The sequence below is a fragment of the Triticum dicoccoides genome, chromosome 5A (genome assembly GCF_002162155.2).
Source record: "Triticum dicoccoides isolate Atlit2015 ecotype Zavitan chromosome 5A, WEW_v2.0, whole genome shotgun sequence".
NCBI lineage: Eukaryota > Viridiplantae > Streptophyta > Magnoliopsida > Poales > Poaceae > Triticum > Triticum dicoccoides.
Genome location: NC_041388.1, coordinates 451497939 through 451510114, shown reverse-complemented (window position 1 = coordinate 451510114; position 12176 = coordinate 451497939). Strand labels below are relative to the sequence as shown.

The window sequence follows — 12176 nt, the reverse complement described above, 5'->3', positions numbered from 1 at the left end:
GCTCCTTGGGTGGCGCGGTGCCGGGTGGCGAGGTGGTGGCGGCGTTGCTGCTTGGCGGCGGGGCGTTGCAGTGGCTGGTGGTGATGCCCTCCCGACCCAGATCTGGGCCTTTTTGGGCCCCATCTGGGTCTGGGTGGGCCTGGCCGAAACTCCTCTGCGGCGTCTCCGGCGGACGGCGGGGCGACTCTTGCGGGGGGTAGCGGCGACGGCGGCTCGTATACTGCAGCGCGGTGACGAGGGCTTCACGAGCCCGTCTCGGGCTCAGCCGGCCTATCTGGGCCTTCTGTGCGGGGGCGAAACATGGTTTCGCGGGAGAGCTGGAGCCGGCACAACGCCGGTCGTGGCCATGGGCCACTTCTCCACCTTCCCTTTCCCCCGGTCGATTTGGCCGCGGTTGCCTGGTTTGCCCCTGTTGCTACGTCCGGTCGGTTCCCGCCACGGGCGGTGGAGGTTGACTCCTCCTGCGTGGTTGCTGTTGTTGCCGCCCCTCGTTCCCGGTTGCCTTCTCTGTTCCCGCCGGTCTCGCTTCGTTTGCCATGGTGAAACGGCGATGGGAACTGCACGGCCGTGGTGGCGCATGTTGGTGGGCGGCGTGTTTGGTGGCGCACGATGGATCGTCTGGAGTCGTGGGTGGTTGGTGGTCCGGAGAAATCCGTGTCGGCTTGTCCGGCACCGACGCGGTGACGTCTGTAGGCGTCGCCATGCCTTCCTGAAGGGCGTCGGGTTTTCCCCTTCCCCCGCAATCCTTTACATACCGGGGGAAACCCTAGGACTTGTCCGGGCACCAGCATCGTCGGCGTCGCGGTCCTTCTTAAAGGTGTTGCTTGGTATGCGGTGGTCCGGAGTGCTCGGAGTGTGGTGGAGTTCTCCGGTGGGCGCAGCGGTTGTGGGTCTTTATCGTTTTCGTTAATCCGTCGTTGTTTGCATTTGTTCCTTTTTTGTTTTCTCTTTCATTTTTTTTGGGCGTGACTATGCTGCTTCCGCCCCAGCACCCATCGTTGGCTGTATCCGAGTTGGTTGCTTTGTAATACAAAGCGGGGGAAACCCTTTTTCGTAAATCACTAATGGAGATAATGGATAATACTGAATTTCACAACCGTAAGACCAGGACTTGTCTGAATCCAAAAAACTTTAAAGCTTGAATATCAAATTGTTTTATTGTTAGAATTTCTAAATTCTGGACCTCCGCTTAATCTGAATATAATCTAGACTGCATTTAATCTGAATAATACTGCAGGTACTCCATTTTTTTAGAGATTGCAGTCCATTTTTGTAGAGTGCACTCCATTTTTGTAAAGATTGCAGTCCATTTTTGTAGATATTGTACTCCATTTTTGTAAAGATTGCACTCCATTTATGCTTGGTTCAGTTAACATGTTGATTTGTTGGAGTACTGATGGGTGGCAAAACGGAAAAAAATTATATGAGACCAGGATGCAAAACTCTGTCAGACGATTAGAGGCAACTCCAGACCCTTTTTTTTTGTCTCATTGCCACCATTTTGATGCTGCTTGAATTGGTCAATAATACACAAGATTTTGGATATTGTCAACAACTCCCAGTGACAACTGTAATTCAGTAGTTTTCTCAAATTTTTGCAGTATGTAGAGTTGTAGACTCTATTTAGAAATTCAGAGATAATGAAAAGATCAAGCTGAGATTAATATAGTACTCCATTGAACACGTACACTTCATTCAACACAGTGATTATGAGAACATAGCAACACACTTCATTGAAAAGATCAAGGAAACAAGCTGAGATTAATACCAGAACATGCCAATCATTGATGCTTATTTTTTGTTTTTCTCTCCGTAGGAGCAGATTTGCTCCCCATCTTCATTCTACATACAGGAGAAGGATTGCCAATTCAGGCTTGCAGATGGATTGCCCTGCGGCTGCTCCTGTTGTGATGTGCAGAACTGGTGGCTTGCAGGTGTGATTTGCTCCTGATCTTTATCCACAGCAGAGTGTTGCTCCTCTGAATTTGTTGCTGCTCTGAATTAACAGGGAGGCGGACCTCGTGCTCATCGATTGGGGCGGACGGCGGGGGAAGATGTGAAATGGCGGACCTTGTGCTCTCGACGGGCGAGGGATCCGAGGTGGCGCAGGTGCAGGTGGGCGGCGCCGCGGTGGCTGGTCGAGCCGGTGGGCGGTGGAGTCGCGTAGCTGGGCGCCGGCTGGTCCTGGCGGATCGAAGACCAAGTTGCCTCCGTGGTCACGGCGGAGGCCGGCAGCTGGTGGCGGGTGGGCGGCGGCTGGTGGTCGCGGGAGGGCGGCGGAATCCCACGGCGACGGGCACTGACGACGCGCGGGCGACGGACAGAGGAAGAAGAAGTGACCTGTTTGTTACTGTTTTTGACGGCCACTGACGAGTTTGTTACTGCACGCGCGACATTAATTTTCGGAGAGAGGGAGTATATAAATATATTACAAAATCATTGACTCACATATACCGTTGATTACAGTTCCAACAGCCAACCCGACTACTCCCTCCGTTCCGAATTATTTTTCTTAGATTTGTCTAGATACGGATGTATCTAGCACTAAAATGAGTCTAGATACATCCATATCTAGACAAATCCAAGACAAGTAATTTAGAACGGAGGGAGTATCTACTAAAAATTATTAAGATTTAACTAGAGTTTTAAGTTCTGGATACATATTACTCTCTTAGCATCTTCTGTGCTCGTTGATAAAGCATACCGTCAAGAACCAATCTTCCCAAGCCAGATGAATCAGCCGGAAACATTTTTGTTATCCCATATCAGCTTAGCATCCAACTTCAGTTTGGTGGAACACCATGAGTGGCTAGGCAAACATCTCGTAAGAATTTTGCACTTTTTTTTGGTGAAATAATAATGCATGAGTAGATGCTGCAATCAGCTAGAACATGGTTGCAGAAGTCTGCAAGATTACCAGCCTGCAAATGAGCAAGAACAAAAAAACATATTAAAAAAATTCAATAAAACCTACATATTTATGTGGCGTCGAAGGTAATTTATCTGCAACAAAATCATAGCACAATGTTCAACTAAGAAGACATGATGTAAAAGTCTAAATCCTCAATTGTCATACCTCGTGTCTCCACATATTTGGACATCTAGTAAATCCATGTGTGGACATCAATGCCTTCCTTATGAAGTCGCTGGTGCTGTTCTTGAAGCCCTGGCACCCAACGTCTGGCAATCTGTTCCATATCCTCAGCCAACCACAAGTGCTGCAAATTGCCGAATCCATTAACACGCTCTAACTTTGGGCAAGCCTGTGCACGCAGCTCCCTCACCTGTGGAAAATTCAATACCCTCTCCAGACCCTCACAGCCCATGATTTGAAGGGTCTCAGTGAGGAACAAAAGGCCATCTACCACCTTCAAGCAGCTTGTTCCTTCTAATTTGAGCTTCTTCAAACTAGTTGCCTCCTTTCCAAGCTGCCACGGGAGGGCTCTCAGCTTGGGGCAGCCAAGGAGTCTCAACTCCTTCAAATGCGGCAGCAGCTGCAGAAATGAAGATACGCCTTCCCGATTTTGTATATCAACACCTCCATCCTCTTCCCCTCCTATCCCTGCTGTTGCATCATTTTCTCTGTCTTCAACAAAGCACCACTCTTCCCAGTTGGGCATATCTATTATGTCCAATATTTCAAGCTTGGGGAAAGCAACTACCCCCAAAGATCCGGGACTAGTCTCCCTGTAACCAAGAAATTCAGGCCCAATCTTGTTTATTGATGCTGCCCCCACAATTTTCAGATATTTCAGATTGGGTAGCTGCCCCATTGGTGGAAGATGCACGCATGATTTACATTTTGTGAGGTACAGTTGTTTCACTGAGGACAAATGGGAAGTACCAAGCCAGGCGGGAAACCTCTGACCAAAGAATCCTGTGATGTATAGGTCTTCAAGGTTTTGGGGAGGGATTAACCGAGCAAAGATCATCTCAATATTGCTAATTTCTTCTTCTGAATATTCTTCAGTTCGTTCAGTGCATTCTAGATTCAAAACTCTGAGATGCCTTTTGTCTTTTAGTATTTCACTGGTAGTGGTACTAGAGGGAGCTGCTCTTTCCAATTTAATCATATGAAGCTGCCGCATCTGCAAAAGTAGAGCCAACTCTTCCAAGTTCCAGCCATCTTGTGTTTTTGTATTATCATTTCCATTGCCAATGGGAAATCCTTCCAAATCATTAAGAAATTTTAATTTGGCTATCCCATTGGGAACCTGATCTATTGCTGTACCTCCAAGACCAAGGCGTCTTAAATTGCACAGCCGAGTGATTTCCATAGGAATGTTGTGCAAAGCATTACACCTCTGCAAATTTAGTATTTGCAGGTTTATGAGAAAACCTATGGTCTTTGGAAGATAAGTTATGATTGTCCCATCAAGATCAAGTAATCGTAGATGTATCAAACTTCCAATGCAATCTGGAATACTTTCTACAGATGAATCCGTCAGATCCAAAACTCGGATGGATGGAAGTCTCCTGAATATTGTATTTGCAATTCTTGGTGTCTCGCGAGAGCGAATCATCAATGTCCTTGCTCTAATAATATGCTCCCGACCCACATTGGAGAGCATTACAGAATCCTTGTCAGTAAAAGCTGAAATGCGTCGTCGGTTGGACAAATCTTTAGCCTCCAATGACTGTAGGTCTCCAAAAAATATTTCTCTACCTGATAAATGTTGAGCAAGTTGCCTTAAAAGGTCATGTATTTTGCTCCACCTATGGTCATAAAATCTAGTGTCTGGTTGAAGGAGATTCCTGTGTATCAACTCATAGTAATATTCTTCAGCTGTATCTTCCAGAAGTTGGTCTTTCCGTTTTTCTATGAAACCTTCAGCGACCCAAAACCTTACAAGATCGTCACGTAACATAAACTGATCTTCTGGATATAAGGCACAATACAGGAAACATTGCTTCAGATATTGTGGCAGATCATCATAACTCAAATACAAAGCACCACTTAGCTCTGTAGGAACATTGCTCACATACCAAGCACTTCTGTCTATAAGCTTTTCCCACTCGTTTTCAGTTTTCTCTTTTGTTGCTAGAACACTAGCAGTAACCTTGATAGCAAGAGGAATTCCACCACATTTCCTGACTATACGCAGCCCAATATCATGCAGATTATGGGGCACAACTCTTTCTTCAGTGCTAATACTCTTCCAGAGCAGCTCCAATCCCACGTCTACGGGCATCAACTCAACACGGTGCACATCTTTCACCCCAATTACCCGTGTAACTATATCATCTCTAGTAGTTACTAGAACCACCCCAGTAGCAGCAGCATCCAATGGGATTCTCAGTAGATTAGTCCACACCTCAGTCTGCCAAACATCATCCAACACAAGGAAGAAACTTTCCTCTTGAATGGCTGCTTTGAGCTTGCTACTAAGCTCCCCCTCATTTTCATCTGTGTCATAACGAACTCCGATACTTCTTAGCACCTCTTTCATAAGAATAACTTCATTATAATCTCGTGAAACACAAATCCACATGTGTTTCTTGAAGTTCCCCTTTATTCTTTCATCGTTGAATATTTTCTGAGCTAGTGTTGTCTTGCCAACTCCTCCAGTTCCAACAATTGCAAGTTTGTATAACTTATTTTCCTTGTTTGCAAGCACCAACTCCACCAACTTCCTACTAGAATGTTTGATCTCCTCCCCAACAAGGTTAGGCTCAACAAGGTTGGAACTCTTTCTTGATCTAGATATTGCTCTTTGACCAACAGGTGCCACATCGGAACGTGTTAGAAAACTTTGACCCAGCTTCGAGATATTCTCTATTCTGGTGTTGACCTTTCTGATTTTAGCAGCAATGTCATGACGCTTCAGAATATCAGTAAAGCAAGATAAGAATGAAATGCCACTACATGCAGGTGTGTTTCTTGATGATGAAGGAATATCTTTAAGTAGCTTCCTTCCTTCAATTAGGTCGAAAATATCATCAGCCTCATCGATTGCATCCCGTAGCTCACCATGCCAGTTGTTAACTGCTAAATCTTCCATTCTCCTTTGCTCGGCATCCTGAAGATAGTATTGTATATGATGTATTGTTTGGTGTAGAATATCAAGATCGTCTCTTGCCCCTAGAATCATAATTGTCTTATCTGCTATGATATCTATCAACCTATTGACACATGATCCAACGAGAGGAGTTAATACAACTGCCATCAGACGAACTTGATGAGGGAGATCCACCAAAAGTACCAAGCAAATTATTTGGGAGAATGGCAAACTTGCAGGATGACAGAAACGACCTGTTTCAAGAGGTTTAAAAAGTTAACAAGGTTAATCAAGTTTATATTCTAGTAAACATGGTCGTAAGATATGGCCGCTTATTTGACATTTATATTTTCAATAACTTCAGTCTTCAGATACTAAATATAGGAAACTGCAACAATTTGCAAAGCATGAATGTAACATTTTAGTAGATGTCCAAAGCGACATGGATTTTTGGGACATGGTTCCGCGCGAGGATCATATCTGGACCATTAGTTTTGCCTTTGAGATCTGTGATTAATATAGCATTTAATAAATACGAGATATATACATCATGGATATACAACAGATACCAAAATGAATACATTATAGTGGGCCAGGACACTTTAGTGCTAACAAATGCGTCGCAGGCAACTCTGTCACATTTCCACCTACCACTCTCAGTCTCATGCGTCTCTCTCTCTCGTAGTCGTCACATGTAAACTGTACTGATGTGTTCGTGAGCGTGTGGCTGATTCATTATGAGACGTTTAAGGAAACAAAACAGTAATAGAAGCAGCTAACCATCATACATTATGTGCGAACTATTACATTTGGCAACAGTTAAGATAAACTGGAGGTAGCTGGTATATTTCATGCGACATATTATGTTTAGTACGAGCAACTTAATTAGTGCACTACAACTTAAAATGGATTAGTATATTTTTTTATTACTTCTCTAGCCTAGCTAGGATCCTCGGGCAGAACAACATCTCCAAATCGTCAGTACTACTCCCATTCTCAATGGTTTACTCTCACACATGGCAGCTCGAGATTAGGAATTTTGCTAAAGAAACACAATACAGCTGCATTCAGATCTTCCATATCTGTGTGCTAGAGGTGCTAGAGGAGCTGGTGAACTGCTGTGAGACACTGAGCCATTGGTAGAATGGAGACTTCCCCTTTCATGCATGGAACGAGAGAGAGAGAGAGAGAGAGAGAGAGAGAGAGAGAGAGAGAGAGAGAGAGAGAGAGAGAGAGAGAGAGAGAGAGAGAGAGAGAGAGAGAGAGTCTACATCTCCATTTTGTTTCTAAAAGAAGCTCCACAAATAGTACTAAAATGTTTTTAGTAACTTTAAGATGATAAGTTCAGTTGGGAATAACTGATTTTTTGTTTGGTAATCTTCATACTACAAATACCAAAACACTTATTATAATAAACAAATTATACCGCATGGTACATGGAAAAAACATTCCGCACAACAGTACAATTTCAGGTTTAGTAATCTTCATAAACAAGTAAAGTGACAAAGTGGTAGTGTGAAATTTTTGCGTGGCCATACAAATTCTGGAGCTACAACGACTAGATGCTGAAAGTCAAGGATGCGTGAGGGTTGGCAGCTCGCTGGTTTAATGCGTGAGGGCTCGGTTCAATGCCCCTCCCCTGCCTTGCATGCCATTTACTGCGCGTGTCAGGTGCAAAATACACGGCAACACCGAGTGGTTATACGAGTGGTTAAAATCCTTATACGGCTCACGCGTATTCAAACTGCACGAATCACGCGAGGACATGCGGTGTGGATACCAGACGCGCGTGGCCGCATGTCCACTCGCGATTATTCGATGTCCAAAGCATCAAACTACTTGGTTTTGAAGTAATATGAAACTAGAGATGTTTCAAAGTAAATATTTTCATATCCAGCTTGGAACATCATTAGAAAAAGATGAACCATGGTTCTGTGTTTGACAATGGCATGGTGATGTATTCAATTGCCTATATTAGATATTATTATATGAGAATGGCGTTTCAGTGCACAGGAGCATCTGCTCCCGCGGATAAACAGTAAAATAAAAAAACTAGAAAAAAAACAAATATGCAAAAGTTTTCTAGGTGTGTGCAAAATTTCGTGGAGTTATGACATCAGAGGAGTTCTGGACAAAAGAAAAAAAATCAGAGTACTGAGAAAGGTTCAACATTTTCGATTTTGGAACACTGATTTTGTTTTTTCTGTCACGAGAAAACAATAAACTCTTTCTCACAAGCTACCCATTAAGAAGGAAGACACCCAGAAATTAAGAAAGGGAAATACTACTGGTTTGAGAAACGAATACTGGAGGAGCTGGTTTCTACAGCCCAGTTATCATATGGATTAGTTCAAGACTGACATAGGTATAAAAATATATTTGATAATAAAAAATTAGATAAGGCACAGGCCCTTCCAGTTTTTACCAGACCCACTGGTAAGGTCAGTACTGGCCAATACAGTTTTCACTACTTAAATGTTGTGATAACATAGTTCATTGTATTAACATCATGTAAGCAAAGGCACAACATTTGAAACAAAATTGTAGTTCTCACCTACAATAAAATTTCAGTAAGGGAAAAACAGTCGGGAATAAGAACTAGATGTAGTCACCTTCGCGAAGAAGTTTGATCTGTGGCTAAGCCATCACTACTCTTAACATCTCAAACAGAAGACAGAAGTCAACCGCCAAGAGAGAACCTCAGATCCACACTGTTCAGATAGAAAAGGAAACAAATGGTGAGTACATGCTTGTCAATAGGAAGTTGCTTCAGTCAATGGCTGAAACTAGAACGGTTCGGTTTGGCAGAGAACAATTACCGATGGATTAGAGTTATGAGAAGTGGAGAAAGTACCTGAATACGGGTAGATTGATAGGCCGCTGCTCAGAAAGTGCCGCAGAACGGATAAAAGCAGAAACAACAGATGATGCGAATAAAATCTGCTCGATGGGCAATCCAATAGAAACAAAACAGGCCAATCATGAAATTTTCACTACATCTGCATGATTTAAGAGAAGGTAAGATAAGATAAGAAAAGGAATAAATCTGGATGCTTCATTGACTGAGAGACACAATCAAGCTTACAAGTTGCCAAAAAGGACGGGTGCAAATAAAATCTGAATGGATTCAGAAACAGGAGAAATGTTGTAACACTGAAGAGATTCGCTACTTCAGGGTTGAATCATATCAACAGTTGGTGGTGGTGGGTGGGTGGTTGAGTGGGTGGGGGAGGGGGGGCTTCAATAATTGTGGACTAAGCATACATGTATATAACCAATAATAAATATTCTTGCAAAAATCAGTTAGCAAACTGCAATGCTGCTTATTGGCAGCGTTGGTCAACGAGAGTATTCTTGCATTTTTTTTAAATGGTACGTACTCCTTCCGCCCGAAAATACTTGTCATCAAAATGGACAAAAAAGGGATGTATCTAGAACTAAAATACATCAAGATACATCCTTTTTTATTTATTTTAATGACAAGTATTTCCGGACGGAGGGAATATCAATCAGGACCAGGATGGCAGCTTGAAGGTGTAATACTTATACTGAAGATTAGTTGGCGGTGTGAAACCTCGTGGATATGCATTGACGTTGCTAAGATGAGTTGCCAGTGTAGAACCTCGTGCGTATGCAAGATATCATCCTTGGTTTCGCAAACCATCTGTGCAAATTCCACAGTTCAGAAGCCCCCCACCCAACTCCTGTTGCGGGCAACGTGCATTTGGAACACGAACGTTAGCAGCTGGCAAATCATGTCATGAACTGAAACCCATCATCAGGTTATTGCAATTTGTAGTACTGTGTTTTCTACTCTCTCTGTCCAAAAAAGATTGTCCCAACCTAGTTCCTCAAATGAATGTACTCCCTCCATTTTTTTTTAGTCTGCATATAAGATTTGATCAAAGTCAAGCTTTGTAGAGTTTGACTAACTTTATATTAAAAAAATATAAACATTCACAATATGAAATCAATATTATCAGATGCACCATGACAGTGGCGGAGCCAGGGGGCGAGCAGTGGCCTAGCCCCCTAACGATCGACAATTTTGCTAGGAGCTACCAGTAATTAGCAATGAGATTGGATCAATCTACGTACTTGGCCCCCCTGGCCCAGACGGAGAGAGTAAAAACAATTCTAGAGAAAGGAAGGCCATAGAAAAGCCCGCTAATGCCATGGCCTCCTTTCCATCTACTACTTACTACTCGTTCCGTTTCTAAATATTTGTCTTTCTAGACATTTTAAATGACTACTACAGTGGACATATTTTAGAGTGTAGATTTACTCATTTTGCTCCGTATGTAGTCATTTGTTGAAATATCTAGAAAGACAAGTATTTAGGAACGGAGGGAGTGACTACTAGCCCATTAGGCCATGATTAAAGTTAGCCCTCGTGATTAAGGCTGCCAGCCCGCCGTCGCTCGCTGCTCCTTCTTGCCTCACTAATCCTGATTAAATTTAGTCCGATTAAACTAGGCGACATCGGCTTCGCGTTGGGAAATCCTTCATACTACACTTCAATTCTCCGATGGTCAAGCCAACTAGTCAATTCGACCGGAGTATTGTCTATTAGTCTCTCAACCCCCATCTTATGTACAGCGAAATTGTCCATCCAATTTTTAATTATCTTGACTGTGTGATCTAATATGCTATTGATTCTTAATTTCTTTGACTGTGCAATCTGCAAAACGGTTATGAATAGAACAACGTCGCCAAACACCTTAAGGATTAATTCGATTTCTAAGCCTGTTGTTTCAGTTGCTCTATCTATTGATAATCTAAAGTGCAAGTTATCAATCCAGTCCAAGAGGAGATCACTTCCTTCAGAATTGCATGATAATTTCCACTAAAATTTAATTACCCATCAACTAAGTTATGATCTGAGAAAGTATTTTATTTTTTGATTGTATTGAAATTTGTCTGGCCGAATTTAAATGAATACAATTGTATCAATGTTCTAGTTGCGCACACTTTTTTTTAGCACTAGACAATTTTTTCCGAGTTGCCTTGGCCCCCTCTATACCCAAATCCTGGCTCCGCCCCTGCACCATGAAACGTATTTTCATACTATATAGTTTTAGTATTGTAGATGTTCATATTTTTTTAATATAAATTTGATCAAACTTTGTGTAATTTGACTTTGACCAAATCTTATATGCGGAGTAAAAAGAAATGGAGGGAGTATCTAGCACTAACTTATCCATTTGAGAGACAAACTTTTTCAGATAGAGAAAGTAGGAATTAAAATATTATCTTTGTTGTTTGACAGAATGTATCATTCCCTCCGCTCCGAATTACTTGTCGCATGTATGAATGTATCTAGATGTATTTTAGTTCTATATACATCCATTTCTGCGACAAGTAAATTGGAACGGAGGGAGTACCTAACTCAAGAACAAAAATCAAATCACAATGTCACCTGACTTATATAACCGACTTAAAGCCCAAAACAAACAAGAAGAAATGAACTTACCCTACAACAAGAAGCAGACACGAAACTATCCCTCACTAGTCACCTGTACAGGCGGAGAGGTTGGAAGACTGGAAGTGCCTGTGCGGCATTTCACCGAGCAGGTAGAACGCTACCTAGCGCACGAACATGACGGCTCGGTCGGGGACCGACGGCGACGCGCAGATGCAGGCGTCAGAAGCTCCGGTGGCGGGTTTGTGCGGCATCGACGCCCTCCGAGAACCTCGCCCTCGACCCTGTCGTTGGCCTATCCTCGTGTAAAAAATACGACGAAGAAACATAGCTCCTGTTGTTAGAAGGGAGAGACGTTACTCAACACCTGTCAATCGGTTGCCGGGAAGAAAAATTGTAACCTTTTTTTAAGCGAAAATGCTAGACACACGGGGTTGTTGTGGCCCCCCCCTGTTATGGACCTTGTGTCACCCTCTGATCCTACTTATTGGGTGAGTTGAGAGCGAGGGTCCGACCCAACAGTGAACCTAAGCGCCATGTCAACCAGGTGGAGGTGGAGACGGACCGTGGAGGGACAGATAAATGTGTCAAAGAAGGCACAGGCTAAAGGGAATCCAGAGGAATGGCAGACGGGAAGCGAATCAGTTTTACATATCGTACCCTCTCGATGGAATCGCGGATTGAATTCCTACTGCCAATTCCAGGACAGATAAACTTGTTGCTTCCTGAATTTCGTGACCTGAACCTTTTGCACA

General features: G+C 43.2%; 1 protein-coding gene across 1 annotated transcript; it reads right to left on the bottom strand.

The window, feature by feature from the left end:
* Nucleotides 1–1707: 1707 nt before the first annotated feature.
* Nucleotides 1708–9217, bottom strand: LOC119302238 (putative disease resistance protein RGA1). The gene is made up of 5 exons (XM_037579277.1): nucleotides 9085–9217; nucleotides 8854–8998; nucleotides 8612–8710; nucleotides 3077–6253; nucleotides 1708–2921 (listed from the first exon to the last, which is right to left on the bottom strand). Exon 4 carries the CDS (start codon nucleotides 6165–6167, stop codon nucleotides 3102–3104), a length of 3066 nt encoding a protein of 1021 aa, XP_037435174.1. The 5' UTR covers nucleotides 6168–6253; nucleotides 8612–8710; nucleotides 8854–8998; nucleotides 9085–9217; the 3' UTR covers nucleotides 1708–2921; nucleotides 3077–3101.
* Between the last annotated feature and the right edge of the window lie 2959 nt (nucleotides 9218–12176).